This window comes from Acomys minous (assembly GCF_964271855.1).
Source record: "Acomys minous genome assembly, chromosome: 14".
Classification (NCBI taxonomy): Eukaryota; Metazoa; Chordata; class Mammalia; order Rodentia; family Muridae; genus Acomys; species Acomys minous.
Genome location: NC_140496.1, coordinates 18,377,579 through 18,395,865, shown reverse-complemented (window position 1 = coordinate 18,395,865; position 18,287 = coordinate 18,377,579). Strand labels below are relative to the sequence as shown.

At 40.2% G+C, this 18,287-nt stretch overlaps 1 protein-coding gene across 4 annotated transcripts in view; it reads left to right on the top strand.

Annotated features, from left to right (window-relative positions):
* AP1G1 (adaptor related protein complex 1 subunit gamma 1) overlaps positions 1 to 18,287 on the top strand; it is an 82,826-nt gene that overhangs the window by 57,561 nt on the left and 6,978 nt on the right. For all 4 annotated transcript variants that reach the window (XM_084755809.1, XM_084755810.1, XM_084755808.1 and 1 more), the window contains 10 exons: positions 2,938 to 3,078; positions 4,177 to 4,231; positions 9,730 to 9,852; positions 11,084 to 11,173; positions 11,897 to 12,024; positions 13,688 to 13,792; positions 14,735 to 14,876; positions 15,075 to 15,201; positions 17,448 to 17,555; positions 17,669 to 17,829. In XM_084755809.1, coding sequence (XP_084611935.1) covers positions 2,938 to 3,078; positions 4,177 to 4,231; positions 9,730 to 9,852; positions 11,084 to 11,173; positions 11,897 to 12,024; positions 13,688 to 13,792; positions 14,735 to 14,876; positions 15,075 to 15,201; positions 17,448 to 17,555; positions 17,669 to 17,829 — 1,180 coding nt within the window. The remainder of the gene's footprint in view (positions 1 to 2,937; positions 3,079 to 4,176; positions 4,232 to 9,729; positions 9,853 to 11,083; positions 11,174 to 11,896; positions 12,025 to 13,687; positions 13,793 to 14,734; positions 14,877 to 15,074; positions 15,202 to 17,447; positions 17,556 to 17,668; positions 17,830 to 18,287) is intronic.

Here is an 18,287-nt window from a genome sequence, read left to right as displayed (position 1 = left end):
GTTAGTTTTGAAATGCAGTTTATGTCTAGTATTTTCCCCCCAGACAGGGTCTTAGAATTTTTCTGTTTAAAAAAAAAAAAAAAAGAAAGAAAGAAAAGAAAAGAACAATTTTTTTTTTCCTGTGAAGCCGAGGTTGACCATAAACTCCTGATTTTTCCTGTCTCCAGCTCCTAAGTGCTGGGATTACAAGCACGTGCCATCATTCTGGTTTTGATTAATATTTACATTTTTGACTGAATATGACAAGACTTACATGGAGTTTTTTTTTTAAAGATTTATTTGCTTATTATGTATAGTGTTTGCCTACATGTATGCCTGTACACCAGTAGAGGGCACTAGATTTCATTATAGATGGTTGTGAGCCACCATGTAGTTGCTGGGAATTGAACTCAGGACATTTGGAAGAGCAGCCAGTGTGCTTAACCTCTGAGCCATCTCTCCAGCCCTTATACGGAGTTTTGTATGTTAAACATTTTTAGCTTTGTCTTTATTACCAAATCCAATAGGCATCTATAGGAACTTTTATTTGCTCTTACAGATATTTTTCCTTTTTTATGGTTAGCTTCCTATTAAGTTTGTTTTTACTGTAATTTTTTCATACCTTTAAATTATTTTTGATATTATAATTATATCATTTTCCCCCTTTTCTCCCTCCCTTCAACCACCCCAATGTACCCACTTGCTCTTATTTAAATCTGTGACCTTTCTCTTTAATTATTATCACATATATATGAATATACACACATAATATGAATACTTGTGTGTATGTTTATACACACATATATATGCACAATATATGTACATACATATACACACTACATGTATATATAAAGTAAACACACACAAATATATATATATATATATAGCCTGTTCAGTCTGTATAATGTTACTTTTATATATGTGCTGTCATTCAAATTTATGACATCATTCACTCTAATTATTGTTAGATGTGTATGTGTGTCTATGCACCTTTCTAAATATAGGAACCTGTCAGACTATATAATGTTTTTTGTATGCATATATTTTCAGGGATGGTCACTTGGTATTGGATAACCAATTCGTGCGCTCTTCCTTTGGGAAGACTATTTTTTCCTCCTCTCAGCATTACTTAGTCCTTTGTTTAGGGTTAAGGCCTTGTGTGCTTTCTTCTACATTAGCATCCCTATTTTGGGAACTGGATCTCTCTATTTGGTGCTGGCTGGCATGGAATTCATGTAGGCTAGGTTGGCCTTAAACTTGTGATGGCCTTCCTGCTTCTGACTCTCAAGTACTATAATTACAGGCATGAACCACTGCACCTGGCTTTTATATTCTTCCATTATTTTTTTAAAAGATGTATTTATTATATATACAATGTTTTGCCTGCATGTATGTCTGCACACCAGAAAAGAGCACCAGATTTCATTATAAAGATGGATGTGAGCTACCATGTGGTTGCTGGGAATTGAACTCAGGACGTTTGGAGGAGTAGCCAGTGCTCTTAACCTGTCAGCCACCTCTCCAGGCCCACTTCCATTATTTTTTTTAACTAGATAGACCAGACTGGTCTTCAACTCACAGAGATCCACTTGCTTCTGACTCCTGAGTGTTGGAATTAAAGGCATGCACCACCACACCCAGCAATTTTCATTATTTTTAAATAGTAGGTACATTCATGTGTGTTTGTGTACAGACATGTGCATGTGAGTACAGGTGCCCTCAGCAGCTAGAGGCATTGGATTTTCCTGGAGTTGGAGCTAGAGGTTGTGTGAGCTGCCTGAAGACTTGAGTTCTTAATGTCTGAACCATCTCTCCAGTCCCATAACCAGTGTATTTTAAGATTTATTTTTATTACTCTGAATTATGTCAGAATTATATGCCCGCTTCCTCCTACCTCTTTATGGAGATAGGGTCTGATGTAGCTCAGGCTGACCTTGAATTCACCATGCAGCTGAAAATGATCTTGAATTTCTTTTCTTTTCTTTCTTTCTTTCTTTCTTTCTTTCTTTTTTTTTTGTTTTTGTTTTTTGGTTTTTTTTTGGGAGGGTGGTTTGAGACAAGGTTCCTCTGTGTAGTGTTGGCTGTCCTCGACCTTGTAGACCAGGCTGGTCTCAGACTCACAGCGATTCATCTGCCTCTGCCTCCTGAGTGCTGGGATTAAAGGCGGGCGCCACCACTGCCCAGCTGATCTTGAATTTCTTGTCTTCCTGCCTCTCCCTTCTTAGTGCTGGGAGTATAGACATGGCCCACTTCATCCAATTCCTGTAGTTCGGAGACATGGAATCCAGGCCCTTGTACATGACAGACAGGAGCTCTTAACAACTAGACCACATCCCCAGTTCTGTTGTGCTGTTTGATGTAAACACGGTTACTTTATACTTAGAAGTGGAGTGCGAGTGGAACATAAAAAATATATTTTCAAAGGAATACTGCAAAGAAGCATTATCATTGGTAATAATTTTGCCTCTTTTTGCAAACCTAAAGTCTAGGAAATTTCAGCTTTCTAGAGTAGACTAATGAAACATAGTTACTAGAATTTTTCTGAGTTCTTGTTGGTGTTTATTTGTTCATTCACTCATCCGCTTATTTATTATGTTTATGGGGCAGGGTCTCATGTAGCACAGGCTGCCCTTTTCCAGCTGTGTCGCGGAGGATGCTATTGGTCTCCTGATGCTCCCTTTTCCACCTCCTAAGAGCATATACATACAAGTCGGCTTGTAGACATGTGCGGCCACTGCCAGGTTCTCTCAGGGATTTCTGCAGAAGTGTTGGGTTAGCACTCACAGTTACCAGAGCTAGCATATGAATACATTTTCCTGCTTATCTAGTGTGTAAAAAGTGAAGTCATAAGACTATTTATAGCTGTTTAAGCCACTGCTTTTGGTGTATAGGGAACATACCTGAGTATTTGTTACATTCTCACTGTAAATGTGTTCCTTTTTCTCCCCCCTCTACAAGACGTGCAATGGAATTGAGCTTTGCCCTGGTAAATGGGAATAATATCCGAGGCATGATGAAGGAATTACTTTATTTTCTGGATTCATGTGAGCCAGAATTTAAAGCTGATTGTGCATCTGGAATCTTTCTTGCTGCAGAAAAGTAAGATTTTAATTTTTATTTTTATTGGTATAGTGGTGTTTGGAACTTCCTAAAAGCATCTTTAAAACACAGAGCCAAGCCGGGCAGTGGTGGCGCACGCCTTTAATCCCAGCACTTGGGAGGCAGAAGCAGGTGGATCTTTTTGAGTTCTAGGCCACCCTGGTCTACAAGTAAGTCCAGGACAGCCAAGACTACACAGAGAAACCCTGTCTCGAAAAACAAAACAAACCAAAACAAAAACACAGGGCCAAGAGATGCTGTAGACACGTTTAAGACATGTAGCATTTATTTCTAGCTCTGAATTACAAGCTGATGTTGAATAATGTTAAGCCCAAACACAATTACACTTTTGAGAGCTTTTCTTCTGTATCCATTCTTAACCTTGCACCTATTACAAAGAGGCAGAAAAGCATCTGAATTAAAGCTGTGTGTAAAACCTAAAGTGCAAAGTACTTTTCAGTTGTGGTCGTGGAGCTATTTTTTTTTTCTCTAAATCTCATTCCACTCTGACAACCCCCCTTTTCCCCACTTGTGGTATGTATATGCACACAATATGCGTGTTTGCATGTGTGCTGGCATGTGCATGTGGAAGTCTAAGGTTGATGTCCTGAGTTGCTCTTCCAGCTTAACCACTGATGGATAGTCTCTTAGTCAAACCCAGAGCTCCATGGTGTGCCTAAGTCTCTGAGGCCACTTGCTCTGGATACTCCCTGTTACAACACCCACACACCACACTTATGTGAGTTCTGCACACTCTGCTTCTCAGGCTTCTGAAGCAAGTGCTGTAATCGCCAAGGGTCTCCCCAGCCCTCTTTATTGGCTGCCTTTTTTCCTGACAGTATGATTTGTCTTCTGAGAAACTGGGACAAAGTCCTGTCTTTTCAGCTTAGCTACTCCTATTATAATACTATGGGAAATGTGAATTTGAGTATATATTTGATTGCTCATTGAAATGATGGTTTCTGCTAGGTTTCATGGTGAAACATCTCCAAATATAATCATTTAACTCGACAACCTAGAAAAGATTGTAGAGTTTTTTAAAGTCACTGGATATAGTGCAGTTTATTAATTTCAGGTTTTTTCACCTTATTTTCTCAGGTATGCACCTTCCAAACGGTGGCATATAGATACTATTATGCGTGTCCTGACAACGGTATGTAGCTTTTTAAGCCAGACTATGTACTGAGTGTATCTAGAAATGAAGCAGATGACGCCCCTGTTCTCATGGAGGTTGTATTCAATTGGAGAGATTGGGAATTCCGTACCTGCCCTGGTTTTGCTTTTATGCAACACTGACCAAAACCAACTTGGGGGCAGAGTTGGAGCTTCCATCATAGGAAGAAGCTGACGAGGGAATCTAGAGCAGAAATTGGAGTAGAGGGTGCTGCTTGCTCAGCTTACTTTCTTATAAAACTTAGGACCACCCTCACAGGAGTGGCACCACCCGACGTGAGCGCTGCACCTCCCCCATCAATCGTTAATCAAGAAAATGCCCCACAGTTCCTTAGTTCCTCTGGCCAAGTGACTGCAGTTTTTTATTAAATTGACAAGCTATGGATTTCATTGTGTTGGCTAGGCTAACCTTGTAGTATGCACCTTAATGTCAGGTATCGAAGGATGCTGGTGCATAAGGCACCTCACCAAGAGTTAGATGAAGTGTGGTAGGCTCTTAGAGAAGGTAGCATTTGAGGAGTGGGCTGAGTGGAAAGAGGAACAGGCCATGCAGATATCTCAAGTACATCCTAATGAAAGGGAATAGTAAGTGAAAAGACCTGGGGTAGCAAGTGTAGCCTGCTTGGAAAGCAACAGAAAGACAAACAAAGCCAGCAAATGGAGAGGGGCAGTGGATAGTTTGAAGTCAAAGTCATAAGCAGGAGCTGCTATATAGAGATTCATATCTGTTGTTTTATTTTGAAGAGATAGGACAGTGTTGCAGATGATGTTTTTCCTTGCAGTCCTGGGGATCACACCCAGGGCCTTGCACAGACTAGGCAAGTACTGGATTCCTCTGAGTTCTGTCCTCTACTCAGTTATTGCAAGGTTTAAAAATGACTACATTTCCTTTACAGTTCTTGTTTTAGATGTTGTCTTTTCTTTGGCATTCTTCTCAGATGTAAGAGTTTCTTTTTTAACTAGTCAGTAGATTGTGATGACATAGTAAGAAGATATACTGTATGTCCCAATGTTACTAGACATGAATACCATAAAGGAAATTATTCCTGCTAATGACTGCATTTAAAATTAGAAACTCATGGCAGCTGGGCACAGTGATGCACACTAGTAATCCCAGACTCAGGGAAGCAGAGGCAGGTGGTCTCTGAGTTCGAGGCCAGCCTGGTCTACAGAGTGAGTCCAGGTCAGCCAGAGCTACACAGAGAAACTCTTGAAAACCAAAAAAAAAAAAAAAAAAAAGGAACTCATAAAACAAAAGTGAAAAACCAACAGATCTAAGAATTAAGTAGGGGAAACTTTGTAACGTGATAGCATATTAACACTATGTAAGTAAAATGGGAAAAATCCAATAAATAGTCATTGGCATCTGGATAGTTCACAAAAAGAGAAGGAAAAGTTTAACAAGTGAGAAGCACACTTACAGCTGGGCAGTGGTGGCGCACGCCTTTAATCCCAGCACTCAGGAGGCAGAAGCAGGTGGATCACTGTGAGTTTGAGGCTAACAAGTCCAGCGAAAGCTACACAGAGAAACCTTGTCTCGAGAAACCAAAAAAGGAAAAAAAAAAAAAAAAAAAGGAAAGAAATAAAAACACACTTACTAGTAAAATAATACTAAAAAAGCCAAGTTATCATTGGTAGTCTGTGCTATATTCTCTTGAGACAAGTCCTCTCATGTAGCTCAGGCGAGAGTTGAACTGGCTGTGCAGCCAAGGCTGAATTTGAGCTCTTTTTTTTTTTTTTTTAATTTAAGTAATTTATTCAGATTACATCTCAGTTGTTATCCCCTTACTTGTATCTTCCCGTTACCCCCTGAACGTGAATACTTGATACTCCATTCTCTACCTCCTGAGTGCTGTGATCATGGGAGCGTTCTAACATGTCTGCCCTCATACTTTCTCTTTTTGCTTCTAAGCCTTAGCGTTTAGTATCTGGGTCATCCCTCTAGCCATACTTTCTGTTTTTGAAACAAGATCTCACTGTGTTGGCCAGGCAAACTTTTCCATTAGTTGGGAGGTCAGGTGTGGCCAACCCACTTCTATTATACTTTTAAAATTACTGTCTAGTATTGGTTTAAAAAAATAAACAGGTAAAAGTGACTGCCATCAATCCTGGTGATTGACCCAAGTTCAATTCCTGAAGTGCTCCTGTTAGAAGAAGAGGATTAGTTCTCAAAAATTGTCCTCTGACCTCCACACGCATGCCACAGCACCAAGCCCAAACACATAAAATAGATTTAAAACAATAGAGAAGCAGGCCATACTCTTCACTTGATAGTGTAATAATAAAATGGTGATATTTTATTTAGAGTGCAGTATGGAAGTATGTAATGAAAGTCTTTTGTTGCATTGACAATTTTTTTTTTAGCTTAGAAGAATAAGAAAAGACAAGTGCACAAAAATATGCATGTAAAAAGATTTGTCTTGATGGGTGGTGGAGGAACACACCTTTAATCTCAGCATGTGGGAGGCAGAGGCTGGTGGATCTCTGAGTTTCAGGCCAGCCTGGTCTACAGAGTGAGTTCCAGAACAGCCAATGCTACACCAAGAAACCTTGCCTCAAAAAACCAAGATAAATAAATAATCAATCTTGTTTATAATTAGAGACAAACGGGAAGCAATTTTTATTTCTTAAAGTGAGAATTGGTTCAGTAAACTATGTTGATTTAGATGTATTTGTTGCTGGACATGGTGGTTTATGACTGCAGTCTTAGTACTTAGGATGCTTAAGGAAAAGGACCACCATGATTCAAAGCCGGCCTGGACTACAGAGTGCATTTAAGGCTGGCTTAGACTACAGTGTAAAACCCTGCCATTGAACAAACGGAACAGCAACAGAAAGATTCTTTTTTTTTGGTAGGGAATTTTCTGGGGTATGCTAGTTTGTATTTTGCTAATAACTTAATTTCACAGAAGACTAAAAGTTGACAAATGTTATTGATAACGGGGAATAAATATATGCTAACAGAAGCCATGATGAGTTAGAACACTCATTCTTAACTGTGATGAGACTGTAAAGAAGGACAATTAGAGTTCTTGGAGGAGTATCTTTTGAAATGCTTGCACTTGTTACTTTCCTAGCCCTGGGAGATGGTAAAGTTGGAGTCAGCTTCCTGTCCCTCACTGGTACTAACAGGCACACTACTGGTTCATTGCAGACAGGGCACTGATGGTAAAGTATTGGTAACACACATATTCTGCTCCCTGCCCATTTTCTGTCTTCTGCCTAGAGACAAGGCTGCTCGAAGCCTCTCACTGTGAACTGCCCCCATCAAAAGGCTTAAGACCAGAACAGGTTCCTCACTTCTGCCTCAGGGCTCACGCTCATTCTCTGTAGAGACCCCTTCATGCTGTCTGTTTCTGGTGCTAGGGCCTGAACCTCAGACCCCCTACTGTGCTGTTGCTTATATAATGTTTTTCATTCTTGATAATTTATTGAGCTCTTTTTATTAAGGCCAAAAATGTGTTTTTGTTTTTTTGGTTCAGTGTGACTTTTAAAGAGTATGTTGTTTTTGTTTTTTTAAATTGGATAGGGTAGTTAATAACTCTCAAATTGTGGTGATAATTTCTCTTTTTGAAACTGTTCTACAGAGCAGTGTGTAAAAATCTAAGCCATACCACAGATTACCAACTTTTTAGCTTTTCTTTCTGACCATTTTCTTTGTGTTGTGTGAGCATTCTGGTTACTTGTGGTGCCCCCTACCCTTTCCAAAATACACAGGGTTAGGCCTGACCTGTGTCTTGTAAGTTAGCTCTGCTGTTGTATTCTCTAGTGGAGAGTAACCACTCCCGTGCCATGTCTTGTGTGACTAGTTACAGCACTCTGACCGCTGAGACTTATCTTCCACATAGGTTAAGTGGCTTTTCTTTGTGATGGCTGCAGATAGTACATCAGATTTTATCATTTGGGAGAATATTAAAAATATCAAATGAATAATTAAAGAAACAAAAAACAAAAGCTGCAGCTTCAAGCCTGTAATTCTAGCTATTTGGAAGGCTGAAAGTTGAAGGCCTACCTGAGTAGTGAGGCTGTGTCTCAAAATAAAAAGGCAGGGCTTCAGAGATGGCTCATCTAATAAAAAAAAAAACCTGCTGAAAAAGATTGTAGACCTGAGTTTGATTCTCAGCCCATGCAAAGAAAAGGTTGTGTGTAGTGGAGCACTCTTGTAGTTCCAGCATTGGGGAGGCAAAACCAGAAACAGTTTTGGAGCTTGCTGACCAGCCAGCTTAGCTGGGTTGGAATTTCCTGCATCAGTGATAGATCCTGCCTCAAAAAAATAAGGTGGAGAGTGACTCTGGAAGACACCTGATGTCAACCTTTGGCCTCAATATGTAAGCTCACATACATGCATAGATATGGACACGCAAGTAAAGGTAGGCTGGAGGTAGGTTGCTGCTGGAGAGACGACTCAGTGATTAAGAGCATTCATTGCTCTTGTTGAGGACCCAGAATTGGTCCTCAGCATCCACTGGCTTAAAAACATCTGTAAACTCCAATACTAAGGTATTCAATATCCTCTTTTGACCTCCTGGACACCAGGCACACATGTGGACATACATGCAGGCAAAATGCCTATACATATACAATTAAAAGCGAGGGGTCGGGAGAGGGCAACTGAATAGAAGGTTCAGTGAAGAGTGCTTTGTGTAGCAATATGAGACTGTTCCATCTTAAGTGCCAGGACAGAAATCAGTGGATCAATGCATGAATAATTAAATGCAAGATACCCCCATTCCTAGGACTGTATTATTGATTGTATAATATTAATAAGTACTAGGTTTTTGGTGGTTTTTTTTGTAAGTTTTTCTTTTTCAGTTTTCGAGACAGGGTCTCTCTGTGTGGCCTTGGCTGTCTTGAACTCACTTTGTAGACCAGGCTGGCCTCAGACTCACAGCGATTCTACTGCCTCTGCCTTTCGAGTGCTAGGATTAAAGGCATGCGTCACCATACCTGGCATACTAGTTTCTAAATGACAAGTGTGATACTTTAAATAAACTTATTTTTGAAAAATGCAAAAAAAAAAAAAAAAAAAAAAAGAAAAGAAAAAGAAAAATGCATATGCTATGCTGGGATATAGTTAGTGGTAGTGTTTGCCTAGCCTTTGTGAAACCCCTACATTTGCTCCTAAGACTGAAAGCAAAACAAAATAGCAAAACAGAACAAAACTGATCTGAGCTTTCGTGCTGTGCACAGGTGCTCTTCCTTGCTTTTCCCAGAGTGAGTGCTATAGCTCGTTCATGGGGCAACCCCCATACTAGGGGGTTGTGGAAAACAGAAGTGGTAATTAGGTTCCCAAAGAACACTTTTTTTAAATTTTTTGAAATTTTAAGGATTTTACCTAAGTAGAAAAAAAGGAGTCATCTTTGGGAATTTTATACTTTGTATATGTGGTCTTTCCCCATTACAACTGACAGAACTGTTTACCTATACTTGCCAACATCGCTTGTGTGTTCTAGGGTAATTGTTCCTGTTTCCTTTTAGGCAGGAAGTTATGTTCGCGATGATGCAGTCCCCAACCTGATTCAGTTAATAACCAATAGTGTGGAGATGCACGCCTACACTGTCCAGCGCTTGTACAAAGCAATTCTTGGTGATTATTCTCAAGTAAGTACTTCATTTTCTGTTATTTCTTGGGAAAATACTTTTTTTCTTTTTATGCCACTAATATTGAGGCATATAATTTGATTTGAACTTTACAATTAGGTGATATATAATTTCCATTAAATATTTTTTGAGCCTGGACTGTAGTTCAGTCATTAAAGTTTTCTTTTCTCCACAAGCACGAGAACCTGCGTTTTATACCTTATACCCTTATTTGGTTTTTACTATTTTTATTATTTATTATTTATTACATTTTTTTGAGGCAAGATTTCACTATGCATCTCTGGCTAGCATGGGGCTCACTGTGTAGACCAGGCTGTGCTCAAATTTATAGAGACCTACCTGCCTCTGTCTTCTAGGTGCTAGGATTATAAAGAGTGTGTGTCACCACTCCCCACATCTGCACCTTTTTTTTTTTTTAAAGGCAAGTGAGGAGCATAGGCTTGTATAATCCTAGTGATTTCTGACCAGTCAGTCTAGACTGCTTGGTGACGTCCCGGGCCAGGGCAAGGTCGTATCTCAAAAACAAATGAATAAAAGCTGTGGCTGAGACTGCAGACATTGCTAGGTGCTTAAGGCACCATTTGCACAAGCAGAAACCCTGAAAACCATAGTTGGGGTCATCAGAACCAACACAGCTTTGGAATGCCCATTCACCTGTGATTCTAGTCCTCAGACGGTCAAAAACAGGCTAAAACAAGCCTGGTAACCATAGTTGTAAGCTCTGTGATCAGTAGAGAAGCCCTGCCTTGGTGAAAAGGTGGGGATGGAGTGAAGATGTCAGCCTCAGGCCTCTATTCACATACATGCACATATACCCACACACAGGTGTTCACATGCATACACACAGTAGAAAAAAGAAGGTGCATCTAGGAGCAACCACTTAAACCAGTGTACATACAAACACATATACATGTATAAACACATGCTCATCCAGAGACACATGCAACAACAAAACATTTTGGGGGGCTGGAGAGATGGCTCAGACGTTAAGAAGACTGCCTGTTCTTCCAAAGGTCCTGAGTTCAATTCCCAGCAACCACATGGTGGCTCACAATCATCTACACTGAGATCTGGTACCCTCTCCTGGTGTGCCGGCGCACATGCAGGCAAAAGCACTGTATACTTAATAAATAAATAAATCTTAAAAAAAAAAGAGAGAGAGACAAAAAACAAACAAACAAACAACAAACCATTTTTGGGAAGATTGATGGTCTTGACTTTTTTTTGGCAGCAACCCTTGGTACAAGTAGCTGCGTGGTGTATAGGTGAATATGGCGATCTTCTTGTGTCTGGCCAGTGTGAAGAGGAAGAGCCTATTCAGGTATCTGTTGTTACCCTTGGCTAAGGAGGGAACAAGGGTGTGGCTTTGATAATGGAGTAATGTTTAGTGGGGAGTTGGAATTGGTTCTTTGGAAGCTTTTACAGGAGTGGTGTCTGGACTGTATTTTAGCATAGCACTCAGAAGGTGCAGTATCTTGAATTATTGTGTGAATTTAAATCTGTTGTAGAGAGACTGGGGGATGTAGTTGGGTTAGAGGTGCTGGATTACAGCTGGGTACAATCTCTACTACCTTACACAAAAAACATCCCCACTGTCTCACTCTTCTCCACAGCAAATGGAGTTCTGGTTAGGCATGTGCTCATGTTCCCATTTGCTCATGAAAAGTTGGCTTTTGAGAAGGTTTGACAACAGTCTTGAACTCTTTGTGGCCTGTATGTTTCTTCTTCTGCCACTTAAAATATAATCTATTCATTTTGTTTGGTTTTTTTTTTTTTTTTTTTTTTTTTTTTTTTTTTTTTTTTGAGACGGGGTTTCTCTGTATAACCTTGGCTGTCCTGGCCTTGAATTCACAGCTATCCACTTGCCTCCCAAGTACTGTGTAATTTCTGTTCTTAATTGCCAGCAGTCTTTTCAATACCTGTTTTGACCAGGGCAGTAACTTAGCACAGGCGGCATGAGAGGTAGCACCTTGAGCTGCCCTGATCCCATGCTTCACAGTTTCCATTGGTTGCATTTCATGTTGTGTCTTCTTTGTCCCTGCAGGTGACTGAAGATGAAGTGCTGGATATTTTAGAAAGTGTCCTGATCTCTAACATGTCCACCTCTGTGACGAGAGGTTACGCTCTCACTGCCATTATGAAACTCTCCACTCGATTTACCTGTACTGTAAAGTGAGTATTGAGGCGGAGCAGAGTAGAGGGTTGTTCTGCAGCTCTGTGTGTGTCCTATAGAAGCTCGAGGTGGGTGTGAGCATCTCCCACTAACATTCTCCACCTTAATTTTTGAGATATGGTCTCTTAGGTAACTAGAAACTCATTAATTTGACAAGTTTGCCAGAAAGCTTCAGCAATCATGGGAGTCACTTCACTACTGAGCCGTCTCCCTAGCCCCTGTTTCTGTAGCTCATTTGGTAGAGCATTTGTCTGCCTAGCATACCTGAGACCTGGGGTCGATCTCAAGCCTGTATAAACAGGGTCTAGATCAGGTGCTTATGCTCATCCTTGACTCTATAACTAATTTCAGGCCAAGCTAGCTTACATGAACATCTGTCTAAAAATTTTTAAAGCTTATCTTAAACAAACTTCAAGAATAGACAAAGACGGGGCTGGAGAGATGGCTCAGCGGTTAAGAGCATTTGCTGCTCTTGCAGAGAAAACCAAGTTCCCAGCACCCACATGGTGGTTAACAACCGCCTCCAGTGTACTCTTCTAGCCTCCTCAGGCCCTGCTCATAGATGGTGAACAGACATGCATAGAGACAAAGTACTCATATACATAAAATAAAAATAAATCTTAGAAAAAAAGAGAGAAAACTAGAGATAACAATAAAATGAATTTTCATTTACTTAATACCACACATTCAGCATGATCAGTTCATAGTTAGTCCTTTCATGTATGTACTTAGTTTTGTCATTGCCTCACCCTACTGTGGAGTATTTTGCAGCTAAAGTTGTAACTTTACAACAGTTTCTAACATTAGTGGGTTTTGTTTTTTTCGAACTCAAGAAAGGGTTTCTCCGTATAGCCTTATCCAGGAACTTGCTCTCTAGTCTGGCCTGGCTTTGAACTTAGAGCTATCTGCCTGCCTCTGCCTTCCAAGTACTGGGATTAAGGGTATGCACTGCTATGTCTGCCTTGATTTATTATATTCTGAAATACTAGTATAGGAATAAAACCAGGATTTGTGTGTGTGTGTGTGTGTGTGTGTGTGTGTGTGTGTGTGTGTGTGTGTGTGTGTGTAAAAGGGGGGATTAAATCTTTTAAGTTTTATTTGGTGCTATTTCCAGCAAAAATTGACTCTTGAGTCAGTTTTCTAGACTTTCTATTTTATTTTCAATGTAAGGCTTCATGAGAAGTGTATATTTTCAATGTTTAAATTGCTAATTGGATGGATTGTGGTGAGCATTCTGATGCTAAATCCTTACTTTTAAAGTTACTAAGGAAAAGAATTGGAAAGTATAAACTTCTTTTGTGGCCAAATGATGGGTACTTTTGTTTGCAAGTCCCCCTCCCGCTCAGTGATTGGCATTGAATTTTGGGCTCCACACATGTTATATAAGGGCTATACCACTAAGCTGTGGTCCCAGACCTCTACCAAGTTTAAGGACGTGGAATAAATACTTGGGCAGAAATCTATCACTACAGCTAGAATAATGGTGAATGAATAGAGATAAGGGATGATCTTTTGTTCTTAAACACCATGTGAAGTAAAGAAACAGAGATAATTCAAAAAATTTAACCAGAAAACTGGTTTGTTTTTTTTAACATTTTTCACTGTTTCATTATAAAATTTATGTTTTGAATGCTTGATTTTATTTATCATTTTATCCTACAGCCGAATTAAGAAAGTGGTTTCCATCTATGGAAGCAGCATCGATGTAGAGCTCCAGCAGAGGGCAGTAGAATACAATGCACTTTTTAAGAAATATGACCACATGAGGTGAGCAAAAGAAACCAAGCAGTGCGTGTACCTGTAGCACCCTGAGAAACTTGTCCTTGACGCCCGTGAAGGAGACTCTTGCTTGCTCAGCATTCGTTGCGTTTATAGCCCTCTTTGGTTCTCATTGCTTGGCTGCTCCTGTTTTGTTCATTTTCTCTTCTGTCTAACCGCCAAAGAAATAAATACACTGAACCAGACATGGTGGGGACACACCTTCAATCCCAGCACTCGGGAGGCAGAGGCAGGTGGATCTGAATTCAGGGCCCAGCTGGTCTGCAGAATGAGTTCCAGGCCAGCCAAAATTACATGGTAAACCCTGTCTCAAAAGAAATAAAAATTACTGTGTTTTTAAAAAAAGATTTATTTATTTACTACATATACAGTGCTCTGCCTGCATATATCCCTACACACCAGAAGAGGGCACCAGATGGCTTTGTAGATGGTTGTGAGCCACCATGTGGGTACTGGGAATTGAACTCAGGACTCTGGAAGAGCAGACAGTGCTCTTAACCACTGAGCCATCTCTCCAGCCCAATTATTGTGGTTTTTATTCTACCTCTCTCCCCAACTCCCATAATTCTATTCAGATCCCATTCTAACATTTTGGTGCTTTAATTTTTCATACTATGTAACGTCATAATTCAGGTCTGCTAATACTGTTGATTCTAGTCTCAGCTCCTGAGACTATGTTTGCAGTATGATTGAGTGTGTTTGGAGATTTAGGTGGACATTCTGTTTTTCAAAGTTTCTTGCCTGTGCGTAGTCCAGGTTGGATTTTGGGCCATGTATGTATTCTTGTAATCTGTCTTTATTTTAGTGTGCATGTTAGGTGGGGAGGGGAGATGTCCCTTTTAGGTTTCAACATTAATCCTTAGTAGTGATTGTTTTGTGTAGGGAGTCTAGGTTAACTGCCTAGAGTGTAACCACTTCAGATTCTTCTAGGTCTGCCCTACTTGAAAGAATGCCTGTCATGGAAAAAGTGACCACAAATGGCCCTTCTGAGATTGTGCAGACAAATGGAGAGACAGAACCAGCTCCACTAGAGACTAAACCACCACCCTCTGGGCCACAACCCACCAGCCAGGTAGTCTTCACTTGCTTGTCTGGGCTTCTGGTGATACTTAGTTTCTAGTTTCTGTAGCTTATTTCTTAGCTGATATCCTTTAATTTTTTTTTTAATTGCTTGATATTTGCCTTCCTTAATGTTAAGTATTGAAAGAAGTTTGTACTAAATACACTTAGACAAATCACTTGTGAATGAAGGTGATATTTCCTTATTTAGGCCAATGACTTATTGGATTTGTTGGGAGGAAATGATATAACACCTGTTATTCCAACTGCACCTACGAGCAAACCGGCATCTGCTGGTGGAGAACTTCTTGACTTGCTGGGAGACATCACCTTAACAGGTAAGACCAGACTGAAGCTGTACACTGTTTGGAGAGCGGTAGACATCTTGGGAATGTGATACTAGATGCACTTTCCAGAGGAGGTCAGCTAAAAGGGTCTCTGAGAAGCAAGGCTGGATTCTGCAACATTTAGGGTGTAAGCTGCCATGCTAATGCTCTGAAGACTACTGGAGGGATTTCTTAAATGCAAAGTAAAATTTGGAAGAATGGATTGCTCATAGTATTTTAAGATAGGAAGCTCTTCTGTTTCTAGACTTGAAAAGAATGTATTTCCAGCCACTTCTGTTTTTAGTTGGTGCCTCAAAACAACATTCTCCAGATGTCTTTCTGTTCATGGTTAGTTTTCAAAGCTGTGGATATTCATGTGATGTGTTAACTTACTACCTACCATTCTTTTTTTTTTTTTTTTTTTTTAATTTATGTGCATTGGTGTAGGGGTGTCAGATCTTGGAGTTACAGACAGTTGTGATCTGCCATGTGGGTGCTGTGAATTGAACCCAGGTCCTTTGGAAGAGCAGGCAGTGCTCTTAACCACTGAGCCATCTCTCCAGCCCCCTACCTACCATTCTTCCTCCCTTGTTTTATTTAACCAATGTAGGGAGAAAGGCATCCACTATTAGCATGATCTTTCTTGTCCTTATTCATAGGCCATTTGCAAGTGGTATGTCCAAGAGTATCACTGATTGAAATTTTATCCTGATTGTGTAAAGTGCTACTGAAAAGTTGGTGTCTTTAAATGTACAAAGGATAAATAAATAAAATGTAAAAAAAAAAAAAAAAATGCGGCCGGGCGTGGTGGCACACGCCTTTAATCCCAGCACTCGTGAGGCAGAGGCAGGTGGATCGCTGTGAGTTCGAGGCCAGCCTGGACTACAAAGCGAGTCCAGGATAGCCAAGGCTACACAGAGAAACCCTGTCTCAAAAAACCAAAAAAAAAAAAAAAAAAAATGTACAAAGGAGCTGGCAGTCTATATGCCCCAGTAGAAAACAGCCAGAGGTCCAGAGTATGGAGCAGTTCTGCTTCCTGTTGCGGTCTTAAGCTCTTCCTTAACACAGCAGGCTCCCAGAGCTCTCCTGTGGGTCTTGTTTGTTTGTTTGTGAGACGGGGTCTCACTGTGGAGCCCTGACTGGCCTCGAACTCACAAAGATCTGCTTGCTTTTGCCTCCCATGTGCTGGGCTTAAAGGGGTGCACCAGCATGCATTGCCCACAGTTTATATCTTAACGAGTTTAAAAATGCAGCTTGCTTACAAATAGTCAGTTTCTGGGCTGGAGCTGCAGTTAGTGGGTAGAGTGGCTGGCTAGAATTCATGATGCTCTGGGTTTATCCCTAGCACTGAAAAATGAGGTGTGAAAGTGCAGAGAGGAGAATCAGAAGTCCAGAGTTATTCTTGTTTACATAGTGTGTTTGAGACCAGTCTTAGGGAGGGGCGGGAGAGAGAGAGGGGCAGAGACTGACTCTTAGACCCTCAGATGTCAAAACTATACTAGGTAACTGAAAAACATTAGTTCAAGGTCTTCACACTTTTAACTTAATTAAAATTTTTTTACTTTTATTTCTTTTTGGATATTTTGGAGACATCTTGCTATGTAGCCCAAGCTAAGCTTGATCTAGACTCTTCTTGATTCGCCCTTCTGAGTGATAGGATTACAGTCCTGTGCTACTGTGCCTGGCATGACTATATTCTTCAATGTTTGTCCAATATTTTATCACGAAATAAAAGCTAATACTTATCTGAGTGTTGTACATGTTTATAATGCCAGTATTCAGATCTTGAGTTCATGACCAGCCTGAGATACATGGTGAGACTTTGTCTTTACAAAACAAAACCAACCAACCAAGCAAGCAGTTCCATCCTTATATGGTGAAATTGACCCACCTTTAAAATTCCCTTTTCAGAAAAAAAGAAAAACAAAGGATACCATGTTGCTCAGGTTCTTTTTTTAAATTGGTTGTTCATATGTCTTACCACTTTTTATTCAGGACATCATTTTCATTGAGACATTTGTAACTTTGCTTACCCATTTGTTGTTATATAGTAGACATTTTCCCTTGCATATGACTTTTTTTTTCTTACTGGTTTGTTTTGATAAACAGAAATTAAAGTACTTGAATATTAGGTTTTTCCTGTTTGGTCTGTGTTTTTTGTATATGTTTGGGAATCCTTTTTTTTTTTTTTTTTTAACTGAGTTTGTATTAACTGCAGATTTTCCCTGAGATTGATATTCTGTTGGAATTTGTGTTAGGTGCTCCAGCTGCTGCTCCTACCCCTGCCTCAGTGCCACAGATATCCCAGCCCCCTTTCTTGTTGGATGGGCTTTCGTCACAGCCTCTCTTCAATGACATTGCTCCAGGTACAGCGATCATCCTCACTTGAGCCCTGAGTAGTGGCTGTTGAGCAAAGGGAGGACTAGTTCTTCTGTTAGTAGCTGAGTCTAATGTGACTGGTCTTTCTGTATTTCCCAAGGCATCCCTTCCATCACAGCATACAGTAAGAACGGCTTGAAGATAGAATTCACCTTTGAACGGTCAAACACCAACCCCAGTGTAACAGTGATAACGATACAGGCATCTAACAGCACAGAGCTAGACATGACGGACTTTGTTTTCCAGGCTGCAGTACCAAAGGTATCACAGTGTCTTCTCTGCCATTTTCTTTTGATTAAAAATTAGCTAACTTTGTTTCGTACATTTGGTGAAAAATATATTTAATGTTTAAAGTTTAAAATTTCAGATTTAGCATAAGTCATTAGTGTTAGAAAATCATTGTAGCTCATAGAAGCATGCCATTTTAGTTAATACTTCTTATTTTGTTACACTCTTTTAAATTTTTTTTATGTATTTGGGTAGGTCTCTGTAAATGTATGGGGTGTGTGTGTGTGTCTACATCTGTCCAACTAGGACAGAAAAAGGACCCCCTGGAGCTGGAATTACAGCTTCTGATAGACAGGTGTGTGTGTGCCTGAAGTGGCTGCTGGGAATTCAGCCTCAGTCCTCTGGAAGAGCAGTAATTGCTTTTAACTGCTGAGTCATCTTTACAGGCCCAGCAACAGACAATTCTTTCGGAATTTATCTGGATATAGTGG